Raw genomic sequence first — 25,590 nt, forward strand, 5'->3', positions numbered from 1 at the left:
TACCTACCTACCTAGGTAGGTAGGTACTTTACCTGCACTTCAACCACAACCCACCTCACGCGTCCCAAAAACATCCCCCAAACATCAAACTCCAAACTCCAAACTCCAAACAAAATGGCACCCACAGAATCCGCCATCCTATCGCACTACCTCCTCATCCCCGCGCCCCTGCAATCCATCCAAACCCTCGACCAATTCCGGTCCCTCTTCCCGCGCTCCTGGCAAGCACACCCCCAAGTGCGCCTCCTCTACCGCGACCTCCAAGCCCAGCGGAACGCCATCATCGACACCGTCACCGAGAACATTGACGTCGAGGCCCGGCGGGGTGTGTCTATGCGGCGAGAAGTACTGCGCGTGGCACTGGAAGAGAGTAGGGATAATGATGGGGATGCAGAAGTTGAAATTGAGAGGGCGGTATGTTTCTATTCCCTACTGTATTACTGGATTGGGGATGTAGTTGAAGTTATGGAATGCTAAGAGGTGCAGCTTTTTGGGGATAAATCCGGTGCCAAACGCTCGAAATATACGCTCCGCACGGTGATTCCCGAATTAGATGGTGCGGCTGCGACGCTAGAGTCCGAGATTCAGAGACTGGAGGATGAGGAAGCGGACTTGGTGGCTGAGATACGCCAGACTGTCGACGATTTGAGTGACTTGCAGTATGGCAAGCTTTCTAACGCGCGGCTAAAGGATGGTGTTTTGGAGGGCCTCACTTCTTTACGGGATGCGTGTGCGAGTAAGACGTAACTACAGGCATTGGATACCAAAAAACGATAAGAGTAAGTCGCTGCTATTGTTGATTTTGGAAACAACAAAAAATCTACATCCAAAATTACACATCCGCCTCCTTTATGGATATCCTGTCATTTTCCACCTTTTCCCCCTGAAGCCGTAATATGCCACGTTTCTCCTGCAAATCATATACCTAACACAAGTCGTAGTTGAAAACCAAGGAATTATTACCACGTCGCGAGCTCCCCATGAGACGAAAAAGCTTACTGAGCTCGGCGTTGGCCAGGAGCACCAGCGCGAGGACCAGCGCCACCGGGTGCACCAGCACCAGGCTGAAGTCGGTTACCCATCATGCTTCGGCTTGCAAAGGACACAATCAACATGAAGAGCCAGTTGGGGACGAGGCCAAATGCCCACATGATGTAACCGTAGGGGACGGACAGACCCAGCTCAGTGACCTTGCCGTTGAAGGGGTGGAACCACGAATCGAGGAGCACAAAGCCGGCCTTCTCCTTGTCGGCAGTCCTGAGCTTGACGAGGTCATCGGACGTGGTGGACGTAAGGTTCAGTCGCTTCTTGTAGATGTCCACGGGCGCGGGGGCAGGAAGCATGTTGAAGGACCAGACGGTTCCGGCGCCGGCGGACCACGCATTACACAGGATAGGCTGGTCGTCACAGTTGAGCATGCCCATGTGCGGAGAGCCAGGGAGGATGGCGAACTTGGCGGCCGTTTCGTTGAAGGCCTGCTCAACGTTGCCGCAGTGGCCTACCATACGTTAGCCCGAATACAAAACACTTGCTCAAATCTGTGTGAAGTTGTTATTTCTCCAACGCAATAAAAAACTCACCGTAACACGTCTTGTTGCGACCAGACACCAAAACCCACCACTCCGTAGGCACAGTAGCCCCCGGAGCAACAGGCTCGTACAGCGTGTCCTTCCAGTTCTCCAGCGTCAAGGTCGACATCTTCATGCTGCCCAGCTTGGCCTCCAGCGCCGCCACGGGATCATGCGAACCCGGGTTAGGAACATACGAGCCAATCTTGTCCATGAAGGTCTGGAACTGCGCCTTGTACTGGCCAAGGGGATCTTGCTGGGCGGACGCCAGGAGTGGCAGGGCCGCGACGACGGCAGAAGCAGAGAAGCGCATCGTTGCTGGATTTTTGGCGCGTGAATCAAGAAAGTCGATACGGTGTCTGGTGAGAAGAGAAAGAACACGTTGCCTGCGATGAAAAGGGAAATGAGATGAAGTGGAAAATTGCAGACGGAGTGTCGGAGAGACAGGTTGCGCAAATGTGTCTGGTCGAGTGGCGGCGCGATGGGTTGCAGGTGCAGGGGCTCAGGCGGAGTTTAATCTAGTTATGCGCTCTGCCTGGTTTGGGGGTCGTGGAGAAGAGCTTGATGGAAGCAGAGAGCTCGAGGTGAATTGGTTTCGCCTAGCAACGATGCTGTGCAGTGGATTGGGGGTTGACGTAAGGGATGTGGTTGGCTGGAAGGGGTGACGGAAAGCCAATCATTGGATGGGTAGCCATTGCGGGCAGTGTTAGTGGTCGGCGTGGGTTCTGCAGTGCGACAGGTTTGGTGACAAGCAGTGGACAGGGAATGTGGGGCGGATGGGGAAGTCAATCTTGAATATTGAATTGACATCAGGCTAATAGGGACCTTTTGCAGCGTTCCGTTCATTTCATCTTGACTTGCATTAATCACGGCCAATGAATACATGTTCACAAAACAATTGACATCTTTTACTTATTGAGTCTTTGCATGTTCTGACTCTGCATATATTACGTCGGCATTGGTACGACCACGAACCAGCAGTTCGCATCACCCAGCTCACGTGGGGCTCCTTAAGCACACAGTCCATCATCATCAACGCCACTATCTACTACTTACATCCACGCTTCTCAACTCCAGACAACCCAAACAATGACACCCCAAAAAACATCATCATAGCCTCAGCGCAGTAATCACAAATGGTACCCTCAACCCTCACCACCCGTCAACCACCTCAACTAACCCTCCAAAGGCACCAGACCCCCCCAAGCGCAAACGCGGTCGTCCATCCAACGCGTCCAAACTCCTCGAAGCCCAAAGCAGCGCCGCACAACCCCGAAAAAGCTCCTCCAACAACACCCAACGCAAGCGCACGCAGTCCTCCCTCCGCGAAAGCTGGGCCTCGTCAACAGCCCAAGACAGACCGACAAAACGTCCTCGCGAAACACAACCCGCAGCCGTCATCGGCCGTCGCGGCATCCCCCAACCCAACCACCCTCAACATCAGCCAGACGATAATGAACAATCCCGACCACCGCTCGCGTCCCCCGAAAAACCCTACGTCCACGTCGCCCCTCACACCCGACGCGTCCGCCAATCCGCCATCGAATCAAAATGGACTCCCCTGACCAACGCCTCCCTAACCGCCGTCTCAACAACCCTCCAGTACGCACAGCGTCCCATCCTCCAACGCCTGTCGGACTCACACCTCCGCCGGACGCACACCTCCTCCGCCCTGCGGCAGATATCGCACCGCATCGCGCGCAAAATCTCCCGCGGCCTGCCCTTCCCGCCGGCGAGCATGCCCGCGCCCGTGGGCCGCGCGCCGCTGCAGAGCGACGCGGGACGTGAGGTGGAGCTTAACTTCGAGAGCGTCCTGGATGGGAAGCTCAATCTCGAGAGGCAGCTGGAGCCGGCGCTGGATGGGCTCGAGGTCCTGCGCAGGGAGAAGGAGGCCATGGAGGAGGAGCTGGAGCAGGACTACGAGACGTTGAGGAACTTGGAGGCCGATGCGAGGGACCAGGCTAGGGATAAGAGGAGGCTGCTTAAGAAGGCGCATGTTTTTACGCCGGCGCCGTCGGTGAAGAGGGAGGATGGGGGGGAGGGCGTCAAGGAGAATGATGGGTTTTTGTTTACTAGGGATGCGGCGACGGCGGCGGGGAGTGCGTTTACTGTGAGTTTCTACTACCCTGCTTCTTTTGACTAATTTGGAGACGGCGTTGGTGGGGATATTTTACTGATGATGAGTGTGGCAGGGCGTTCAAAATGATGGTGAAATGCACGACTTGGCAGTGCAATTGAGTCATCATGTTGACAGTATACGGGGCAATTTGGAGCAGACGGAGGGCATTTTGCCCATGGTGACGAGGAGCAAGGCTGCGCTGAGGGCGGTGCTGTTAAAGTATGTGGATCAGAGGACGTATGAGCGGGCTGTTTTGGGGTAATTTAAGCCATTGCAGAAATGGATGGTTTTGTCTCATGTTGCAGAGTTGTATACATTGGATTGAAATACTTGGGGTGCAATGGTTGGGCCAAGGGAAAACGAGAGGCGCTGGTGGATGTTTTGCATTTTGCGATGGAAACGTACATGGTGGGGTTGTGCGCAGCCTCTATGAATGAATTACGAATTTATGACCTGACCGCACTGCCATTTATCTACATTATACGTGGAAGAGGTTCTGATATCACATCGTACATCACACAGTGCATACTGGAGCTTAATATTTCTAGACCCATCTTGTTGTATTCGGTCTCCATATCTGGCCGACCATTTTTATAGCTAGCTCATTTTGGAGCGCAATCAAAAAGGTACCAATTCAGACGAGTCTAGTTACCAAACCAAGAGGTCAAGACATTTACAGCTGACCGCTCTTGTCAATCTTGATAGACTTCTTGGTCTTGCCGGAGCCGCTGCCGAAGGACTCAATCTTCTTGACAACGTCCAGACCCTCGGTGACCTCACCGAAGACAACGTGCTTGCCATCGAGCCACGAGGTGACAACGGTGGTGATGAAGAACTGGGATCCGTTGCTGCAAAATACAAGTTAGTCCTATGGTGTCCTTTGCCAATTGGCTAGACAGTAGGGAGGAAAGAGGTGCACGACGTACGTGTTGGGGCCGGCGTTGGCCATGGACAGCAGACCAGGCTTGGTGTGCTTCAGCTTGAAGTTCTCGTCGGCGAACTTCTCACCATAGATGGACTTGCCACCAGTGCCCTAAGAGGTTGTTAGTACACAGACTCTGCGTTGAAGTGAGGGAGCCTGTAGTGCTAGCTGCCGGGAGCTAGTCCCCCCGCCGTTGCCAAGGGCCGCAACGGTAAACAAAGAAGAAGAAAAACACTTACGTTGTGGTTGGTAAAGTCACCACCCTGAAGCATAAAGTCGGGAATGACACGGTGGAAAGAAGAGCCGGCATAGCCAAAGCCCTTCTCACCAGTAGCGAGAGCGCGGAAGTTCTCGGCAGTCTTGGGGACTACATCGTTGTAGAGCTTGAAGACGATGCGGCCAAGGGGAGCTACAAGAGAGCTTCATCGTCAGCCATCAATTGTTTCCTCATTTCGCAGGCAATCAACAAGGTAAAACTTACCGCCGTCGGCGGAGACGTCAAAGTAGACCTGGGGTTGGGCCATGATGTCCGATTTGATGCGAATGGATGGAAGATTTGGTTCAATGGAGGGGGATGTTGATGAAGGAGGGAAATCTCGAATGGAGGGGAAGCAAGTGAGGGGTCAAACGTCATTAAGATGCTGGCGGGGGATTGGCAGAAAAACATTGCAACGGATCAAAAACATGGTTGCTGGTGGGAGCAGCCGGCAGCTCTTGTGCCAATCAGCTTTCTTTGTTGCGTGGACCTTTGGTTTCATGCTGCCACCGCCACCATCTGGTTGGGTGAGCTGAGCTGAGCTCCTTCTTTGTGCTTCGATTGACGTACATGAGGTACGTAACGAATCCGCAGGGTCAGTCAGCTGCGATTTGGCAGAAGCGTCAATTGACGCCATTCAGGTGCATTGGTTCATGTTGAGAAACGTCGCCCAATGTACATGCTGTGATGTAATTTCTACAAGCAGATACGGTACAGTACAGGACAGCCAGGCAGCAGAAGCCCAACTGGATGGAGGGTTGAGCTCCCGTTGCGGCCGCCATTCTTGCCGGAGCTGTCAAAGCTACTATCCGAATATGGGTACAGTGCGAGTACGGCAAACTTCAACAGCTTCTTGAGTTGCACAGTACGCATGTCACAGCCAAATGACCCTTTATCCCCCAGGCTGGTCAGATATATACACGTCAGAAGCTAATTTGAGACACATGCACTTCATGTAAATTGCAAGTTTCTCTGCTGGCCAATCCTCCTGTGCAGCCACGTCTGCTGTCCCAGCTCTCGAGGAGGTCTTTGTGTGTGCCCCTCAGCATCTCATGCCGCGCGTTTGATCGTCCGCGTACATGCCGTACCATCAATGCTCCAAATATAGCGACGTGGAAACACGTTTCCGCCGTCCATAACCCAAATGCCGGTCAATTCGTATTGTTACCGTGATCGAAATACATAGTCCCTCCACATTTGTCGCAGGGCCGACACAGTCTGCCGCATCTGGCCTTGGCCGCCGAGACAAGAGCGCGCCAGACATCTTGCATCCACCATGCACACTGATTGTCAGATCACCCATCGATGCCAATAACATGGCACCCAGCATAGTAAAGCATTTTCCGCCATTCCACAGCATTTATTCTCGAGATCAAGTCATGCGGACCAAGATAAAATACATATATACATACACACGAAAGTAATAGAAGAAAGCACCCTCCATCCGAGATCCAAAGACTCCCCAGCTGACAGCATGTCTTGCGACAAGAGCCCACACCGCCGACCCATATCAAGCGCCGGGTGGTCCGTTAATACATGCCACGAGGCTGTTTTGGCATCTCAAGCAAAATCAACGAGATAATGAACCATTGTTGTCCTTGTCCCTAGGCAAAGGCACGAGCGATTGGCTTTGCATAGATTGTTGAATTGATATCATATAAAACCCACGGTACAAAAGATCCGTAATTTTGCCCTATGGAGACGTGAAAAATAAATGCTGTCCTCCTCTTCTATATCCGGTTTCTTCCCCTCAACATAAGGCCGGCATGAAACAAACAAGTGCCTATTTCCTCCACCATGCCGCCGAGAAATCCGCTCCCATGACATGCAAATGGCTCCCAAAAGAAAATCAAGTGAAATTCATCATCCGCCCTTTTTGCTTTTGGCCTTGGTTGTCCTGCAACATCACTGGCTAAAGTTTAGCGGCGGAGACGAGCGAAACCAGAGGGCTTAGCCGAGCCGCTGGTGTGGGTGCCGTTGCCAGTGGGGTAGGGGACAACGGTAACGGTGCGCTGGAGAGTAGTCGTCTCATCAGGGCAGTCAGAAGAAGCGGGAGCCTCCTCACTGGCAGTAGGCTTGTTGCCAGCTGGTTGAGTAACAGAGGGTTGCTCAATACCGGCGCCGGTGGCATCAGAGCCGCCGCCAATGGTCACGTAGACAGTGGAAGCAGGGGCGGTGACGGTCTCCTTGACAGTGACAGTAGAGCCAGCACAGTCACAGCTGCCACCGTTGCCTCCGCTACCTCCGTTTCCACCATTGCCTCCAGCTGGGCCCGTGGGATGAGTTCGGGAGACAGTGATAGTGCGGGTGATCTTGGTGGTCGCAGTTGTGGTGGTCGTCTGGTCGGTACCAGTGGCATCAGCAGTTGCCTGGGAGCAAGGAACAGTGATGGTCTTCTGGACGGTGACGGGAACAACGGTGGTGGCGACGGAGGCACTAGAGCCAGTTCCAAGAGTCATGGTCACGGTCTTGGAGGTGACAACAGGAGTGACCTTGGTAGTCATGCTGGGCTGGGTCACGGGCTCGACGGAAGAGGCATTGGCGGGACGAGTTGGCTGAATAGCTGTTGTAATCACGGTCGGAGACAGAGTTGAGCCAGTGAGACCGCCGGTAGAAGCCTTGGCAATGACTGAAGATGAGATCTTGGGAACGTCGGACACGGGGCAGACGGTCGTGGTCAGGACAATGGTGTCAGTAACAACCATGGTGGTCTTCTGGGACTCGGGCAGAGTGGCAATGCCGGTAGGATGGGCCGGGCAGTTGGTGACAGTAGGAGCACAGCTAGTAATAGTGTGAACCTGGGTTGTCTTGATGGTCAAGGTTGTCAAGTTTTCGGTAGCGGTAGCATTGCCACGAGGGAAGTGCAGGTGTCGTCCTGGGGAATAGGCGGAGGCGACAGCGGCCAACATGCCGAGAGCAGCAACAGTAGACTTCATTTTGACGGTGGTGTATGTAAGAGGGTGTATGTGATGGTGGTTTCGGGCTGATGTTTTGAATGATAGTCTGATATCAGGCTATGCTTCTCTTTCAATCCGAGCAAATCTTGACTGTAAAGTAGACAAAGAGCGAAAGTCGATTCCGCGTTGGAAAATAAGTGGTAGCCTAGCTTGCTCACTTGAAGATAAAGAATGAAAATGATAAAATGGTCAGTGGTTCAGTGAGACGTAGCCTGCTTGACGTCGTGAATCGATATAAAGCTGTGATAGCAAGGACGGCGGTATGGAACGCGCCAAAAGGAGTGAATGAAAGTAGTCAGATTTGACTTGAGAAAGAAAAGAGGGTGAGGAAGAGAAAAAAACGAAAGATTTCCAAGAGAGAATGAGGGTATATTAAATCAAGGCTAGAAGAGAGGAGGGGGGCGGAGTAGCCAAGGAAGAGCCATTGCTGTGTGGTTCTTGTCAACCGTACCACGCCAGCCAGTTCCATGTACACGGCATAGACATAGATAGCAGCAACACGAAGAAGTTGGCGTTGCGAGTGGGGTCTGGTGTGTTGAGTGACGCCAGGGTCGGATGCTGATGTGCATGGGGCCAAAACATGAACAGGGACCAGGGGACCCCTGACCAGGAGGTTGTGAAGAGCCTTCGAGGAAAAATCCGACGAACAGGTTGTGATTTGCCCTTCCCTTCATCAACTTAGAACCTTGGACTGGCTGTGTTTCTGTCTCCACGCCCATCTTTGTGCCTTGATTCAATCCCAACCGACTCCACCTGCTAAAGACCCAGAGCCAAGGCAAAGATCAAAATGAAGGCACACAGCCACTTCAAGATGACACAAATGCCCCATCAACGAATGCCAGCCATGAGAGAATACAGTAATAATAAATGAAAAAAACAAACTCCCAGACCTTGCTTCTTTGCTTGGTTGCTTGGGTCATAAAAATGACAAGCCGAGAGCGAAACGGCAAAACGCCTGCTGGGGCTGCGTAACCTCAAGGCTGGAGTGTTTTTTCATCATATCCTCAAAGGAGACTGGAACTTTCCACGCCTGATTTGGGCCCCATTTCATTGTTGCGACGCAGTCGTAGACAATCTGAAGCAGCCGGGGAAAACCTAAGCTGGGCACATTATTCCGACATCCAATCGAAGGTCGACAAGCATAGAAGAGGCATTGGTGATGCGGCGAGGGCGGGCGCCAATCGGTCAGCGATGCATTTGTGCCGTGATAGCCTCCGTCAAATAGCAGAATTCAGCTCAGTTCCTGGGTGAGGGCTGACAGGATGCTATGCGATGTGATTCAACCATTGTTACTCGAAGGACATCAACTTCAATGTAAGGTTGCCGGCCAGAGGCAGCCAGGTGGTCAGATGCATACGTACAGAGTAGGAGTAGAAGCGCCCAACATTCGCGTGGCCCGATCGATGAGGCGCTGCTGGCTTGTTCTCGTCGCTGGGTGGTTCCTTCCCTTGCACGATTTTAGCTCAGGGGCAGGAGCCATGGCGCTAGATGCAGGTACCGGGAAGAAGCACGATTCTGAGACGAACTGTCAGCCAACCGTCGATGGACAACCCTGCAGCAGACTCATCAGGCTCCACTCCACGGCGCCTTCCCGAGCCAAAGAACGATCTGCTTTGACAATCCCCTGCTCGGCGTCCAGACATCCCCTCACATCTCTTGCCCTTCGTTCAAAGGCTCAATGTTGGGTGCCGCATTCTTGTCGGGTTTGCTACCAACCTCCTCCGTCTCCTGGATAGTGCAGCGTCGTATTACTCTGCAAGAAGTGATAGTCTGTACAACAATGCACTGCGCAGCACTGACTGTGCTTTTGTCTGTCGTCTTTGGTCCGGCTGTAGGGCACACGTAAGGCACATCTGGTTGGTTTTTCTCTGCGCTTGCTCCCAAATATCTCATTTGGCATGTCACCAGCATCATGCAATAAGGGCTCAGGATGGCAACCAACGCCTTCTTGGTTGCACTGACTACACTTGATATCCACAGGCAAATGATATGAAAACTGACAGGACAATGGTTCCTATCTCCTAGGCACGACGGTGTTCACAGATGCCACGAAGTTGGTGGCTGTGGCGTTATCCTTCAGCCAGCTCACATTGGCCCCGTCAACTCTGTCAGTGCCTGCCCGAGCCATGACAGCACCGTTTCATCGAGAACGAATGGCTTTCACTCAAATGTTGGTCAATAAAGCTCAGTTACACCACATATTCAACATACTGTAATTTGCGGCTTTCCACCTCTCAGTCAGTAATGGTCCACAGCGTCAGCAAGATGCATACTCAAGAGTATGGTCCGTACTTCAAAGCCCTTGCGAAGTGTCCAGCTGGTATTAATGTTTACACCATGAATACGGGAACAAATACGGGAACAAATGCGTCCAAAAACCAGTACACATATTGAAAAGCGCTGAACTTCGACGTCCTGGTGTCTGGGTTGCTACAAGGACGGATTCCTGCGTAAACTTCTACAACTACACTACGCCCTGGCTTCGGTGGCGGTAAGACGTCAACTGGTTCACTCCACAGTTTGCTCAAATGCTTGGCCCACCTTCATCGGTTCTTCCATCATCTAAAAAGCTGTCTGGTCAGATATTTGATATACTGTACCACTGTCTGCAACAAAGCAGAGCAGCCGGAAAAGTTCGAGGCCATCAACATGCCTGCAAGTGGACAAATGGGATCAAAACGGCTCTCTACAACAAAGAGATCGTGCCGTTAAGCTTTTTTCCAGTTGCCACTCTTCGACCCATCACCTTGCTACCTCCGAGGTGTGCATACTTGACCACCATTGACCACAGATGGGACCCTGTCTGTGTGGATAAACATTCCAGGGAACCACCAGGCTCAATTCTCCCAGGCAAATCCGCACCCTCCGCGAATCTAGATGCGAGCAAACCGCGGCTTGGTTCCCAACTCCAGCAAACCACATTGTTTCCCTGAGACGCTGAAACCGCCACCAACGAAAGTCCACCGTGGTGCTTGCACACCTTCGGCCATTTGTTGCGACGGGGAGTGCAAACATTGCATTGTTCTATTTTTGCTCCACCATCCTGCATTTCCCAGTCCAGGAACACACCGACACCCAAGTTGCTGACAGTGAGGGTTCGAAACATCATTCACATTGCAGGTTCACCAGTCCCAGATGTCCAAATGGCCGAGGAGTCAACCCTCTGGTCCACCCCGTCGCCAGTGACTCGCGGGGTGGTGGCAAGGCGTACGTTTCATGTCCGTTCTTTGACATACCAGCGCCTGTTCTTACACGGCTTACACGGAAGGCTTGAGCCTTCAATTCACCGAATTCCCTCATATGTTTCTTTTCCATCGGATAACTGTGGCTGCCCAGAGTTGTCTTCTACTGCACCGTACAGTAATCAAGCTGCTACACTCTAATTTGAGCTGAGGCTTTTACAGTACATGTACCGGCACAGTAAAGATTTTTTTTTCTTTTTTCTTTTTTTTGGTCCCCTCTGCCGACAGCCAGGTCCACGTCTCGCCGACGTCTCATCTGATGACGCCGAACCGTCAAGCAGAACCAGGACTCAACCGGGTCACCTCCGCGAATCGTGTCATGACCAATGCATTGAATGCTACGTGGAGTACGGAACCCTTCCTATACTCTGTTCATCTCAAGCCAAAATCCACTCGCAATTCCCGCGAAATTGGCCCAATATATTGAGATGACTGTAATCACCCATCGCTGTTCTTAATTTGTGGCAAGTAAGTACAGGTATAGCCTCGAACGTCAGCAACCAAGGCTGCAAGGTATCATTCACCCGCCGGAATCACGGATTAATAATAGCCATGCCTCTTGTTCTAGTTTTCACACCAGTGCATTGCACGGTTGCAGATCCTTGATCCTCAGGACCCCTGTATCAGATCTAGGTAATCTCACCACATCAAAGATCTGAATGCATACTGGGCTACCAGTGAAGCATGAATCTGAGTAGCACCGCCTCAATTCCATCTGATGCTTCGTTGCATTGTACGTCGCACCATCTCAAGTTCAATAAAGAAGACTGCCAATGTGGACGAGTCTGTGGTCCGCTTCCTCCATCCATACACAAGCAGCGCTGTATCAGTCCAGGACTGAACAAGTTTCTGTGTTTTCATCATTCCACCTCTTCTATTCTGGGGCGAGGTTGCTTGGATATGTCGCTCCTATTTGCTTCAGGATTGACCGTCAGCCCTGCCAGACGAGCCAGACCGTCGGGATTTGCAAGCGTTGGTTGAGAGAGCAGACTGCTTGCATGCCAGTTCCCCAGACTTTCCACCACGTCTCGGGCATGTTGCTGCACAACTCCATCGTTATCCGTGTCTGCCACATAATTCAAAGTCCGTTGAATATCTTCACGACTGGAATCCGTAAGCCCAAAACCAAGCGTGTGGCCAGATTCTCTTGCCTGGTCCAATGCCCGCACAAAGCTCAAGACAGCGACAATAGCTGCTCTACGCAGGATTCCATATTCCAGATCTCTCTCAATGGCCAGGACATTGATGCAGAGATCAACGGCATTTGATACAATAGTCGGTCCAATACCGACAATGTTGGTCTCCAAGGCAACACCAAAGATGGAAAGGGCGGACGCTCTCATTCGAACATCTTCCGTGCCACGTTTGCTCTCCCAGCCTTGTAGTATTTGCGCTATAATGGCGTTACCAGCTTTCTCCTCTTCTGTAGTATTATTGTCATCGTCGAGGTCCATATCCTCATCGTCATCCTTACTACTCGAGGGCTGTGACTTCTTCAAGGCTGCAAGCTTCTCTTCGCGGGCTTGTTTGGCCATGGTTTTGGGTCTGTATCCCCGCCGCCCAGCGATGGCCAGTAGCGTTTCCGATGTATTTTTAGCCACATCGCCCGCGAATGTTTCCCCGAGGCGTTCAATAACTTGGACAAGGGCCTCTCCAAACCTCAGTCGAACATCAGTAGTCAATTTTTCTTGAGAGTCCAAGTAGTTATCAACCAGCTCCTGCATCGTTGATTTGGGGTGCTTGTTGGCCAATTGGGTAAAGACCTTTACCACCCTAAGATTAATGTAGTCCTCATTGTCCTTCAGCAAATTTGAAATTAGGACTGTGACAGCTGTGACATCCAGGATAGGGCTTTCTGCTAATATGAGTGTCGAAAGTATGTTGAGGCCCTCGGAAACAACGGGTGGGGGGTTATCGGCGTCTCCTGTGATGTAGCTCATGGCCAGATTATACAATCTCTTATCCTCAATCTGGCGAACTGATGGGGCAGATGATGTTTCTGTTGAACCTGGGTCCATCTCGTCCCTATACTTGAGTAACATGGCTAAGTTCTTGGCAGTGCCGGACACACTGGAGCTATCGGACTTGCTTATTCTATCCAAGGAATCCTCAATCAGCTTCATGTCTTCGGGCTTGATATCTGATCTTCGGAAACTCGATGCAGTGACAACCAGGTTGAGAAGACTGAGCACAACAGAGATGACATCGTCTCCGAGCGGAGTGCTGCCATCGCCCTTGAAAATTTGACAAATTATGTCTAAAAGTTGGTCAAATTGGCCGACTAATTTCTCGGGTGACAGCTCTAGGAGCTTCTGTAACACGGCAACCTCAGCCAGGTCTTGGAATGGAGTAACCCTGGGCTCGTCACTGGACGTGGTTCTAATTCCAGGGTTGCCTTGCTCCTCCATCACTCGTACCCAGCGACGCATGAGGAAAAGAAAAACGGCGGAGACCTCTTCATTCGAGCAAACCTTCATAAGAATCTGCACAAGCCTATCAGCCTTTGTATCTACCTCGGACAAGTTAAGTGAGCCATCAATCTGGGACTGATTTGGTCTTATTATATCGATATTGGACCGATCAACGGGTCGGTACTGCCAGACGGGGCGTGACTCATCAGAAGAACCTTGGCAGAGGATATTTTGGATTATGGGATGAATATTTTCTGTCTTCCCAAAGAGCTTCAGGTAGGTTTGGAACAGAGCCTGTGCTGCGTTGTAGTATCTTTGCGAAATAGCCTCTGGCGGATTTGAGATGGAAGCAAGCGCCCATAGCTGGAGAAGAATCGGCTTCAACAGTCTCATACATAGACCGGGTGAGGGATTTGACAGAATCAAGACTTTCAGCCGCCTCAACGCTTGCTCAAGTTGTGTGTCGGAAACTATGACCTTGTCTCTAGTCAGGTCGATAACCTCGTCGTCGTCGTTTTCATTTTTGCCGTCAAGTGTGTCGACTTTCCCTTTTTTAAGTGATGGATTTATCGTTTCAAGCAGTGGTTGCGCAAAGACATTCCATCCCGGTGTCCCTTTTGAGGTCAGGTCAGTCGGTGACTTGAACTGACAATCGAGTTGCTTACCTGGGGCACCTGTAGCCTTTTTGCCAAGAATCCCAAACCCAACTATTTGAGCAGCGGTTTTGGCCAAGTCCGAACCGGCCTCCCCGTCAAACAAACGAAGTAGCTGTGGCCCAATTGCCTCAAACCATTCCTCCGCCTTTAGGGTAGATGGTACTATCGACAAGAGTCTCGTGGCAACAGCCACAGCTTCATGAGTGATGTTCGCACCATGCTTTTGTGGTTGCTGGGAATCCGTAGCAGTGACTTGAGTACTGGGGTGGACAGAAAACACAAACTCCAAGGTTCCGCGAACTCCGTCGGGTCTCATGGGCACCAAGGTAAGAGCTTCAAGAAACGGTTCACGCAACCATGTTGGAAGTGCGTCGGGCTTGATCAGCGAGTTCAATATTGGTATAAGACTCCACGTCTCAGTCCTTTAATTCCGTTAGAACAACGCCAGGGCATGCGAGGAAGAATGGTTCTTACTTTTCGATGATATCATTATAGGCTCTTGAGGCATGCTTGCGGGTTTCCGTTTCAGATGACGGGTCGAAAGCTTTCTTGGCTGCCTCTACAAGCTGCTGAGCTAACTGAGGTTGAGTAGACTGAAAATCAGCAGAATCAGTCATTTTTAATGGTGCAAATATTACTATTTGGCCAAAAGAGAGGCATTCTTTAGAAGATGTAACTGGTAATATGGTGCCATGATAGATGCTTTCCTCGATTCAATCTCAAACCCCGTACAGTGTGTGAACGCAAACCAACACATCCACACAGTGCAACACACTGTACGAACGTCATGCATGTCACCTGCTGTCGCGTCAGGCTGGGCCGTGCGCGGAAGTCCAGACGCGACAACCTGGCCTTCGTTTTGGTCCGCCACCAGCATTTCATCTGCAAAATCCTCTTTTTGTTCCTTCCATAGCTCGAGACTCGTTATTTCCGCACCCAATGGTCCATTCGAAAGAAGCAGCTTTCAAAAGAGACTCTACATTTACCATACTTCAACGCTCCTTCGCGCTGATATCAGTATCAGTGCACCCTGTCTCGCGTCGCCTTCCTCACAGTTTCCCGATTCTCATTTTCCGCAAGGAATGTCTATCGCAGACCCCCCTTCAAGGCTCGTTTTTACCCAAATCGTGTGCCCTCAAGCCTGTATCAGGACACCTGAGTATGCAGCACATGGCCGGCCGTAACTGGAGGCACGACCTAGCCGGGGGAATGAGCTTCGGAACTTAACCCTAAGATAAGATCTGGTTACAGTATTGCGTCAGTTGTTCGACATGTCTTTTAGGCCGGCGGATGAATTGCTGTTTTGCCCGCCGCTGAAAAGCGGCCAGGCGGAGTGCGAGTCGTTTGCAGGCGGACTGACGGGAAGAACTGTCCAGTCGCCGTATGGCGCGCAAGAGAAAGGTGCCATGAGTCTATTTGGTAAGAGCCTCTGGTCCGAGGACGCTCGTCAGCCCTATCTACTGGAACTAGGACGTCGGTCAAGTATAGCCAGTTCTGAAGATGCTGTCAGAAAAACCAAAAGAACATAGTCATGTCGGTAAATGGCCATTGCTGACGTGCACCACTGTTTGCGGGTCGAGACAGGTCGACAGAAAGAGTAGAGCCAGGCACTGGGCACATACGATCAGCTGCTGCGTTTCCCTTATCATATCAATGGACTGCCTTGTCGGAATCACTTGCCCGGTGCATGTGTAACGAGGAGTGCGTGGACACAAACAGAAACGCTTCGCTGATGGACCTTTCCACCAGACTTGAAATGCTCTCGGATCTCTAAATGCGACCTAGAAGCATTCGCCTGCCTACAATTTTGACTACATCTTTATTGACGAGCACTTGGGACCACATCTGGGGTAAAACCTAAGATGTGTGATGTTATCACATCAGGCTTGGCCAGGCGCATTAACTTTCCATTGCAAACACTAGTGAGCAATGACGAAAGACGCCAGTCACTCGTTGTGGTATCTTCTGGTACTCAACAATTTCCTCGGCTCGCCTTCCGAAAGGAAGGGATCGAGATGAAAGCGTGGTTTTTATGGATGTCTTTTGTCCGCGCGTTATTGCCCTCCTTACCCGCATTTACACCGCATGATGGAGAGGATACAAAAACTAGTCCTCGTTGGCAGCGAACAACATACAGAAGGAGCTTGTTGACTTTATCGGTTGTTGAGTCTTGCTTTGCTGCGGTCCGTTATGGTCGAGTCAAAGAAAGCTACGGAACCACGCCGGAATACTTGAGTCTAAATACGTGCCGACTCCCTCCCCGCTCTCTCGACGTCGATTACCCTATTGAATTTAGTTCTGGGACCCATCTCGAGTTGGAGTCAAAGTTTCGTACTTGTCTGGAACTGAGGGAGATGGAGTCATTGGCATGAGAGATGGATGGTGGGTAGCGAACAATTGGAACTCAACCGATTGGTTTTCAAGGACAGGCCGCACAAGGATAAGGCAGTCCTGGTTGTCTTCGTGCCAGCAATGGTAGGAAGACAACCCCCCACCGGCGAGGGGATAAGTCTACCCACCTGCACTACATTTGCTGGAAGTCTAAGCTAACTGTTGGCAGCAGGAGAGTTGTCAAAGAGCCCAAGCTGCGCGAATGCTTGCGATTACTCCCATATGCTTATGGGCTGCCGACAACTGGGTAAGGGTACTAAAGCGAAGTCATAATCTGAAGACTCGGGGTAAATTCGCACCCCACTGTTGATGCCCATTCTTTCGTCACAGCACAGCTTTTGCGCCCAGAATGGGCATACGACTCAAGAGAACTGCAAGCTTCAAATTGAGCAGCAAAACAAGAGTTAGATTCGGCCATTTTACGTTGTTGGTGGCTTGCGGATTGTTTCGCAATTGTCCCCGCCATTTAAAGCACATTGTGCCAAAACTTGATTTCTGCCCGTAATAAATGGAAACAGCCCGTTCCCCCGGATAATGCGGCAGACCGAAGGCCCAATCGAGTAACATGGCGTGCGCCAGCGTCTGTCAGCCCAGTTTGTGTCCCCTGTAGTATGATGTCACCGCACTGCAGGAACAAGACGATGCCCTAGTTGCCAGAGATCTAGAACAAAGATGCCTCACCGGGTTGAAAATGTGGGGTTTCAGCACTAAGCCAGGCCGTAGCACAGCATTTTGTATAATTGCCCCTTCTCGGGACATGCCATTCTCTGGTCTCTGCCAAGACATTTTGCCATCATATCAACGATGAGAACCATCCTTCTGGTAGTCGCGTACAGCGCGCTGGGATGGGCGGTTCCCGCACCAGCGCCGATTCCAGAACCAACACCCGTTGCGAACGTAGTTCAGGAACGAGCCCCGGCGCCGACGGCCGCTCTGGCGCTGGACAGACGAGGACTAGGCGACGATATCAAGAGCTTCGTGGGTAGCTTGGCCAGCGATGTCGAGAGCAAAGTGTCTTCCTTTGTAGAATCGGGCATCCTCAATTTTCCAAACGGTTTTCCGACGGGTACCGCGGTGGAAAAGTCACTTGGTGTGTCGAGCACAGAGCTGGATGCTCTACCTACCCAGGTCCTGAATTTGCCGTGAGTACCACGCTGACAGGTTGCCCATCGTGATTCATGAATCATGTGGATATTTCGTACTGATTGAGGTCATTGTTAGCTCGTATGGCAATTGGACCAATAACGGCTGGAGTCTCCGGATTCACGGAAACGTGTACAAGATCCCTAATGTGTCACAGAGCAAGATTGATGATCTCGCAAACGTCTTCTTGATCGGCACGAGTGTCAAGGATTTGAACGCCACGGAGCAAGCGCAGGCCCGGAATGTCACCAAGTCGATATTCGTGGTACAACAAGGAAATAGAAAGGTGACGATGAACTTGAAGAACAACGTTGCTGTGCAATCGAACGCGACGGGAGGCGCTGTCAATGCTGTAAGGAGGAGCCTGACTTCGTCGAAGCCTGGAAAATCTGCTAACATGATCATGATGTGCAGAAAGGCGGTGCGCAGACGATTCACATGCCTTATAATACGACTGTTGAAGGAGACTTTGACTCGTTCGTGACGCTTCAAAATACGACGGGCCCAAATGGAGACCACATGGTACCTGGCAACGAAACGTCGAAAATCCAGACACTTAATGTCTATACCGAGGGGACGGACTCGGGAAACGCCACTGCGTACTTGGTACCCCCGACTGGATTGACCATAATTTCCGACATTGATGACATTTTGCGTGTGACCAAGATTTACCAACCCAAGGAAGGCTTGCTGAATACATTTGCTCGACCATTTACTCCGTGGATGAACATGCCGAGTATCTACGCCAATTGGTCGGCGTCTATTAGCAATATGCACTTTCACTACCTGACTACCACCCCGGAACAGGCGACGAGGAACTACATGGACTTCATATACAAGACGTACCCTCTTGGATCATTTGATACGAGGCCGTTGAACTTCTCAGATGTCTCGGCAACACTGCATATTCGCCGGTTCTTGCTGGACAAGATCTTTCGGACGTTTCCCAAGCGCAAGTTTGTCCTGGTGGCAGATACAAGTAACCACGATGTCATGGTGGCTTATCCACAACTGTTCAAAGACTATCCTGGACAAGTGGCGTGCATCTTTCTGCGAAACACTAGCGCTACAGATTCTGGCGACAAGTTTCCATATGATACCTCGGGCTTCAAAGGCATCCCCCAGAACAACTACATGTTCTTCAAGGTTCCTGAGGACTTGTCTCACCTCGATGTTGAGAACGGCCACTGTCTCAACAGTACCATACCTCAAAATGTGACCTTTGGGGAGCAGGGCCTACCCCTGGGTCTCGGAGACAAGGACAGCTCGGCGGGTCGGATCGGAGCTCCCATGGCATTGTTTGTAACGCTCGCGGCGTTGGTTTCGGCAATAATGGTCTAATTCTTAGCCGTGTAAATTCTTCTCTCAATGTGTCAAGGTTATCGAAGCGGTCTGGCTCGGACCTCTGCTAATCGAGTCTCCTTGTGATGCATGATGTTTGATGACGAATGGGACAGGGTTACCATTTTTAGGCGCTTCATGGTTCTCTACATGGCGTGCACTCGCCAATGAATATAATGGTGGTTGATTGGTTACTGCCCTGATACCTTCGATGACATCTGACAACTGCTGTAGTTCGTCATGAAGTTGACGGAATTGCCAGTGTGATTCAGGGACGAACGGCGGAGCAGATATTTCTGCATTATCCGCACTATCCAGTCGCAAGGCGAATTGAAAGCACGGTGTCTCATGCTTATCAATTCCAATTAGCCCTGTTCGATCCACGTTGACGATTGGTACCTTGATATACAAGTGTGCTCTTGCTCGCATCTCCGGTTGTTCATGTCAAGGGAGTGAGCCCATGTAGGTCCGTTCCAGAGCAATCATATTCTTGTAAGATGCACGATAGTCGGCGAACTGGAACCTCCACTACTCTCAGACTCAATTCGAGACGTGCCAACCCACAAGGAACAACTAACTCACCCTCACCATGCGGCGCAAAATGTTGCCAACTGGACATATTGGAGTTTTGACCCACAGGGCACGACGGGGAGTCCCGCCGGATGGCGGCTTCGGACAATGCATATTTCTCGTTGAACGGCGTACCAAACTTGGAAGCCGTCGGGCAACAAGCTGGCTTACACAAGATCAACAGATGGGCCATCATCGCCCTCGTGGCATGAACCTTGCCTAAAAACGCCTCCCTCATGTTGATGGGTCTACAGAGCTTCTGACTCTTTCTGGACTGCAGGCCAAGAGCTGGACCCGACTTTTCAACGACGTCTGGAGCGTTCGTCTTCCGAAGTACTTCTCCGTTTCGTTGGAGAAAAACCCGAGCAGGGGTAGTTGGGGCCAGCCTGTGGTGTCATGAACCTTCATGGCCACTTCGTTTCCTTTGTTTTCACACTCCTTATGCACGCCCTGTTTGGATCCTAACTGGGTCAGGAAGGTCACTGTGCAGAAGCTCTGTAGCTTTGGTACGCACCTCTGTTCACACCAACTTATTATGCAATTCAAACTTGGTTTCTCCTGAAGTTGCGCTTATTTGATGTCAAACGGAGCCATCCGTGGATGTGATTAGCCCTGTCAGTTGCATGAGGAGACAGGAGGAGCACCAGGTCATCGGACTTGGGTCGATTGACAGACAATGCACGATGCGAACATTGAATGTGTGAGCGAGTGGTTGGGCAGGCAAGACGCCGTCAATCTTTCGCCCCAAGGCAGGAAGGCTTCCATCAAGGATCGAACTGACGTGAATGTTCCTTCCCAAAACATGCATGGGGGCTTCTGTTGGTGGGGCTGACGATCGCGACCTTCAAAATGTTTCAAAAATTCAAACCGCTCGTGCTTGGCCATGGCCAGTTCACCTCTCAATCGATCAGAGGGGCCATTCAACGATGCATTTTTCAAGACCGGTTTTCTTCTGGCAGTTTAACACTGTGTCGATAGTTCATCCGGAGCCTTTCGGCCATTATACCAAAAATAGCTGCAACTCGAAACCCTCTGTACCCAACTCCTTCAGCTGTATGCACCGTCTCAAACCAGATTTCATCATGAACTTCAACGTTCTTCGGTTGCTTCCCGACGCCCCAAAGAACAGGAAGCCCAAGCTCCACATGCATCAGACCCACCTTCAAAACGACATTGCACGACACTTTTCCCAGCGCTAGCCGCAAAACCGTTCATCAGGTCATAACGAGCCTCACCTTTGCTATCAAGTCCCACCACGAATCTTGTCTAATCAAACCGGGTTTACGAGGCAAGGGATACCAGATTGTCTGTGTGGCAGACGCAACTGTGCTGTCTGTCGTCAGCCGAGGCAATACCTGGAGCCACTTCGAGCACGTCAACATGCAACGCACATGTTCTGCTTTGGCGGTCAAGCTGGTTTCCCGAAGAAGCGTCATCATTATTGGCATGCCGAAACATTAGGAACGATGAAAATTATCCATATTTATTGAGTTATTTTACCTAAACGAGAATTATCTGCTACTAGTATGAGCCATAACGGCAATTTGGAAGAAAACGAAGAAATGGAAACGCAAGGGCGATCCTGGACGTGAGGAAATTTCCCAACCCAAATTTTTTCCCTGGCCTGTCAGCCTGTGCATTGAACCATTACCATCCCATGCGACGCTGGTCTACCTGGCATATTACCAGGACCGGCGGCAATTTTGGTCTGGCCTTATCCCAAAAAGACTCGGGTGGAGATTGGACACTACATTGGTTTTATCCTGCCTTCCTGAAAACCACGCGTCACGTCAACTTGTCCTGGTTTGCCCTACAAGGGTGTAACGCCGACTCTACCGGAGTATCCTGCAGTCTGATAGGAGACCATCCAATCGGGACGGCAATGCCTGCAATGATATGCTCAGATGCTGGGTATCTCGCATCCATCTCCTCCCAATCATCTGAGCTCAGTGGGATAATCAGACAAAATTTGGCGGCTGTGTGAAATCATCTGGCTGTTTCACTCTGCTTTTTTTTTTTTCACTGCCCGGAGGAGACCAGACCAGATGCCTCCGGCATGGCGCTGGTGACCGGCACGGCTGGAGGTGGTCGAGTAGTTTTGTCTCTGATAGTCCAAGGATCGCTGGAAATAGTTCCAGCTGGTCCAGCCATGGCGCTGGTGACCGAAGCAACTGGATGAGATCGAGCAGTCTTGTCTCTGAGAGACCAATGCTCTCCAGCAACAGTGGGAGCCACAAGTTCCATCATTGTATATTGCAGGATGCCGTTCTGAACACACGGAACGGCGATATCTCGGGACATCATCCAACCCGAAGCTGGGGCTTTTTCATCATCTCGTCCTTCAGCCTGGCGATTTCGGTTAGCATGAAGAATCGTGGGCTGGTAAGCATTGGCATCAAGTCCTTTCATGGGTACTTACCATACAAGTTGCACATGGCGCATTATTTACCCAAACCCAGTTCTGACAGTTGTGGGTGTAAAAATACTTGCAATGATACTTATAAAAGCCGCCAGACATGTTGTTGCTGAAGCCAAATAATGGCGATGACGAGTGTGGATGGATAAGAAGGAAGCTTGTTGATCAAGGTTTCTCAGCGTGTCGAAAGACAAGACTGGTATTGAGGGGATGATGAAGCTGACAAGGTTGAATGATTTCTTGTTTATCAATGGAGTCGGGGACTTTGCGGATGAAGCAGAGGCAGACTTTATATACTCGAGGAGGTCCTTCTCGATACTTCTTACTTGGGTGTGACATGGACCTAGGGGCGTGTTCTCGGCATTCTCAAGCGTTTTACATGCGGTTGTTTCCGTGGACCACGTTTTAAGCTAACCAGAAAGGCTGGTATTCAAAGCTTAATCGCCGGGAATGGAGGATGAGATGTCTCCCAATGGCACGTTGGGTTTGGGAAATGGCCCGGACGTGCTGATGGACTCATTGCGAATGGGTCTGCTCAACATGGACCAGCACCTACGCCGCCAATGTGCATGGTTTGTACTCCCTACTTTGCATTTTTGCGTAAGAGAAGCTCAAAAGGGTGTTTTTGAACCAGGGTCCTTGCCAGAATGATGCAGGCCATGAAGACAAGACATACAGCCCCTACCAAATTCATCGTGGGCTTGAAGAGCTAGGCCGAAACGGAGGCGTACAATAAAATATGTACGTTGGTATGTGGTACTACATATTGTGATCATGGTGGGTTGTCTTCCTCTTGAGGGCTGAATCGACACACTTTGCGCTTGAAGCTGACATCTTCATCCTCGTAGAGAAGCCATTGGACACAGTTACGCTCTGTACACCCACGACGAGGAACAAAACCTTCCGTAGTTTTTTGTGCGTTTCTGTTTTATTTTATCCTTATTGTTCCAGCCACTGATATTTTGTACAGGGATGGGATAACGAAAGAAAGCGGGTCTTGCTGGTGATTTATCAATGAACTAGCCTAACAGTACCACACCACCTCCTTTCCTCACTGCATGCTGCGTATCATGATGGGCGGTCAGATTGTTCAGACTCCAATTTCGTCAAACGGTCCATGAGAGCCTGTGTACACACCGTGTGCGAGACCTGGAAGAAGACTCAATAGCAGGATGTGATGTCCAGACGTCGAACATGACATCAACTTGGCATGGAAACGGAAATAACCACGGAATCAAACTTATAACGCTTGGAACACCAGGGCCATGTTTTGCGATGGCGGAAACACACTCGATTCTACACAATTTCCTCCTCCGCAACCGGAAGATCCGGGCCGATGTCTTGAAGAGAAACCAACACACATCTAGGCATGGCAGGAACAATTGTCCGACAAACATGTTTTGCTAGATGCGTCCTTGGTGCTGTTTTACGGCATGGGGGCCAACGATTGACGCACACCACGGTGACAAGTGGTGGTTGTCAAGGCATACTCACTGATCCATTTCTGCATGTCGCTGGAAGTCCCAAGTATCAATGATCCAGACCTCGACTGGTTTTGGTTCTTTGACGCCTATCTGATGCACACTGGCATTGAGAAAAAAAGGTCCAGCCAGACATGTGGCCAAATGCCCTGCAGGCTGGACAAGGGGTGCGATGCTCAGATGTCCAGGTCCATCCATGCAGCCACGCCGGGGGGAAAGCAAATGGCAGATAAGCCAGGGCCCGAGACACAAACAGTGAGATGGTGATGGTGCCCTTGCACGCAGAAGTTTATTAAATGCTGCCAATGATCTTCTCGTGCAGCAAGGGTTGTCTGACAACATCAGCCATCGACAAACGAGTATCCAGGCTTGTGTTCCTGGGACGCGTCCCATAGGTCGATTTGCTCAACTGTTCTCTGCAGAACAACCATGCCAACGCTGAGGAACCTGCAACAGCTCCCATCCGGCTAATCTATCCCAGCCGGACACAGCAAACCAAACTGGAGCAGTTAAACCAGATTCAATCACGAAAGCAGGAATTGCGCAAATCACCAAGCTCGCCCAGCTTTCTAGCACCTTGGTCGCAAAGTGTGTTGAGTATGTGGACAAAATTTCAAACCACCACCCACGACAGGCTGCTCCGTACAGTTTTCCACAGGCATGCATCTCGGATGCGACCATAACCCCTTGTCGGTGATGCAATCAAAAGCATGTTTCCTCACCCCACGCCATGTTTTGCTACATTGTTTTCCTCACCTTGCAAAACGAGGCGAGCCTGGGTCATCATACATTCTATGTGAAGCTGCATGGACACTGTGGGCAGCGATATTGGGTGATGGAGTCCATATGCTATTCGCATTTGACAAAACTAAATCAGACTTCGGTTTTTGGTTTTTGGAGCCGATATCAGCTAATGAGCCATCGAGAAACCAGCAGGTCTGTTGGTCAGTGAAGTGAACTGGCTGCTGGGCCATTTTCTCCATGCCAAACTTTCTCTTGTTCTGATTTTTTGATTTTGGCTTCCATCAATACATCACATGCTTGTGCAGGGTGCCTCCCATTACTTATTAACCAATTGCTAATGCGCCCGCCACATTAGGGATGATTCTGCGATCACAAGCTAGACTACCTCGCACAATCTCATATTACGGCGCTTGGAGAACACCTAGCCAGTCTGATAACGCTCTTTCTGCCCCATGTCTCAGCCAGCCGAACATGTTGTCGTTGTTAGAAATGCTGCCCTGCGCTGTGCTTTGTGCGACCGACATAGTCCGCGGGCATAGATTGGCCGGACGACTTTCCCCATCAACGGCGGCGAAACGTCCGCGAAGTTCGTCGACATTGTGCTTGGGGGTATCACTAGACATGAGGCTCCACCCTCCTCATCTGTGGTCGTCCCACGGAAGCTAGTTCCGGGAGACGAGCCGTCCCGTTGATTAGTGTGTCTCGTTTCTTCGAAACTACTCGTCTTTGGCGTTTTCGAAAGGCTGGCCGTGTTGTACACCACACATGATGTATGTCAGGAGTCAGCCAAACAGCTCGTGTTCGTGGTTCTTACGCAGAGCAGGAATCCCACTACTATATCAACGTGATGGAGTGAGTTGCTCAGAAGCTTCCGTCATATCGCCATGGACCACGCTTCTGACAGGGCAATCGAGTCCTGTTGCAGCATTGGCCTGTGGCGCAGATTGTAACGTTGGGCATCTAATCTACGGCGTACCACAGGAGTACCGCGGAGTATGTGCAGCCTGCCGCCTTTCATACATATCTACGGATGACGGAGTACATATCATACATTACCCAACCCTGGCAGATTGGACATGGCGAATCCCCCGTGGCAAAGCAAGCCAACACGATGCACGCGGCTACACAGGGATGACAAATGCATCTCCAGGTGCCCGGATGTTGGGAAGGGCGAATAATTACACAATGCAGTGTGATGCGTTGCGATGGTCAATGATTTACAACTCAACCGCCGCCTCTGCACGCCACCCTCACGCATTCCACCCGGAATAAGCCAAAATACCTACTGCCGCTGCTGTGTGACTACAATGCCTGCCCAATAGCTCGAGCTACACAGCAACGTGAGCTGAACTATCTCTTACATGACATTACAT

At 50.9% G+C, this 25,590-nt stretch overlaps 10 protein-coding genes across 10 annotated transcripts; 4 read left to right on the forward strand and 6 right to left on the reverse strand.

Moving 5' to 3' along the window:
* Positions 1-114: 114 nt before the first annotated feature.
* On the forward strand, positions 115-747 carry VFPPC_15268 (Cnl2/NKP2 family protein; the record flags this gene model as incomplete). The annotated part of the gene is made up of 2 exons (XM_018293021.1): positions 115-414; positions 487-747. 2 exons carry the CDS (start codon positions 115-117, stop codon positions 745-747), a joined length of 561 nt encoding a protein of 186 aa, XP_018149297.1.
* A 248-nt stretch (positions 748-995) lies between these two features.
* VFPPC_00986 (peptidyl-tRNA hydrolase) lies at positions 996-1,881 on the reverse strand (the record flags this gene model as incomplete). Its single annotated transcript, XM_018280897.1, has 2 exons — positions 996-1,498; positions 1,581-1,881. The coding sequence occupies 2 exons, from the start codon at positions 1,879-1,881 to the stop codon at positions 996-998; spliced, it is 804 nt and encodes a 267-aa protein (XP_018149298.1).
* An 823-nt stretch (positions 1,882-2,704) lies between these two features.
* On the forward strand, positions 2,705-3,949 carry VFPPC_00987 (kinetochore protein fta7; the record flags this gene model as incomplete). Its single annotated transcript, XM_018280898.1, has 3 exons — positions 2,705-2,707; positions 2,758-3,678; positions 3,761-3,949. The coding sequence occupies 3 exons, from the start codon at positions 2,705-2,707 to the stop codon at positions 3,947-3,949; spliced, it is 1,113 nt and encodes a 370-aa protein (XP_018149299.1).
* A 411-nt stretch (positions 3,950-4,360) lies between these two features.
* On the reverse strand, positions 4,361-5,133 carry VFPPC_15269 (Peptidyl-prolyl cis-trans isomerase, cyclophilin-type; the record flags this gene model as incomplete). The annotated part of the gene is made up of 4 exons (XM_018293022.1): positions 4,361-4,535; positions 4,614-4,720; positions 4,849-5,018; positions 5,091-5,133. The coding sequence occupies 4 exons, from the start codon at positions 5,131-5,133 to the stop codon at positions 4,361-4,363; spliced, it is 495 nt and encodes a 164-aa protein (XP_018149300.1).
* A 1,651-nt stretch (positions 5,134-6,784) lies between these two features.
* On the reverse strand, positions 6,785-7,801 carry VFPPC_12953 (hypothetical protein; the record flags this gene model as incomplete). Its single annotated transcript, XM_018290730.1, has 1 exon — positions 6,785-7,801. One exon carries the CDS (start codon positions 7,799-7,801, stop codon positions 6,785-6,787), a length of 1,017 nt encoding a protein of 338 aa, XP_018149301.1.
* Positions 7,802-11,924: 4,123 nt separating this feature from the next.
* VFPPC_00989 (protein required for cell viability) lies at positions 11,925-14,748 on the reverse strand (the record flags this gene model as incomplete). The annotated part of the gene is made up of 3 exons (XM_018280900.1): positions 11,925-14,089; positions 14,141-14,553; positions 14,606-14,748. 3 exons carry the CDS (start codon positions 14,746-14,748, stop codon positions 11,925-11,927), a joined length of 2,721 nt encoding a protein of 906 aa, XP_018149303.1.
* Positions 14,749-15,631: 883 nt separating this feature from the next.
* VFPPC_15270 (hypothetical protein) lies at positions 15,632-15,826 on the forward strand (the record flags this gene model as incomplete). Its single annotated transcript, XM_018293023.1, has 1 exon — positions 15,632-15,826. The coding sequence occupies one exon, from the start codon at positions 15,632-15,634 to the stop codon at positions 15,824-15,826; it is 195 nt and encodes a 64-aa protein (XP_018149304.1).
* Positions 15,827-17,326: 1,500 nt separating this feature from the next.
* On the forward strand, positions 17,327-19,006 carry VFPPC_00990 (hypothetical protein; the record flags this gene model as incomplete). The annotated part of the gene is made up of 3 exons (XM_018280901.1): positions 17,327-17,664; positions 17,744-18,017; positions 18,080-19,006. The coding sequence occupies 3 exons, from the start codon at positions 17,327-17,329 to the stop codon at positions 19,004-19,006; spliced, it is 1,539 nt and encodes a 512-aa protein (XP_018149305.1).
* Positions 19,007-20,156: 1,150 nt separating this feature from the next.
* On the reverse strand, positions 20,157-20,384 carry VFPPC_00991 (hypothetical protein; the record flags this gene model as incomplete). The annotated part of the gene is made up of 1 exon (XM_018280902.1): positions 20,157-20,384. The coding sequence occupies one exon, from the start codon at positions 20,382-20,384 to the stop codon at positions 20,157-20,159; it is 228 nt and encodes a 75-aa protein (XP_018149306.1).
* Positions 20,385-21,595: 1,211 nt separating this feature from the next.
* VFPPC_00992 (hypothetical protein) lies at positions 21,596-22,094 on the reverse strand (the record flags this gene model as incomplete). The annotated part of the gene is made up of 2 exons (XM_018280903.2): positions 21,596-21,922; positions 21,996-22,094. 2 exons carry the CDS (start codon positions 22,092-22,094, stop codon positions 21,596-21,598), a joined length of 426 nt encoding a protein of 141 aa, XP_018149307.2.
* Between the last annotated feature and the right edge of the window lie 3,496 nt (positions 22,095-25,590).

This window comes from Pochonia chlamydosporia, chromosome 1 (assembly GCF_001653235.2).
Source record: "Pochonia chlamydosporia 170 chromosome 1, whole genome shotgun sequence".
Lineage (NCBI taxonomy): Eukaryota > Fungi > Ascomycota > Sordariomycetes > Hypocreales > Clavicipitaceae > Pochonia > Pochonia chlamydosporia.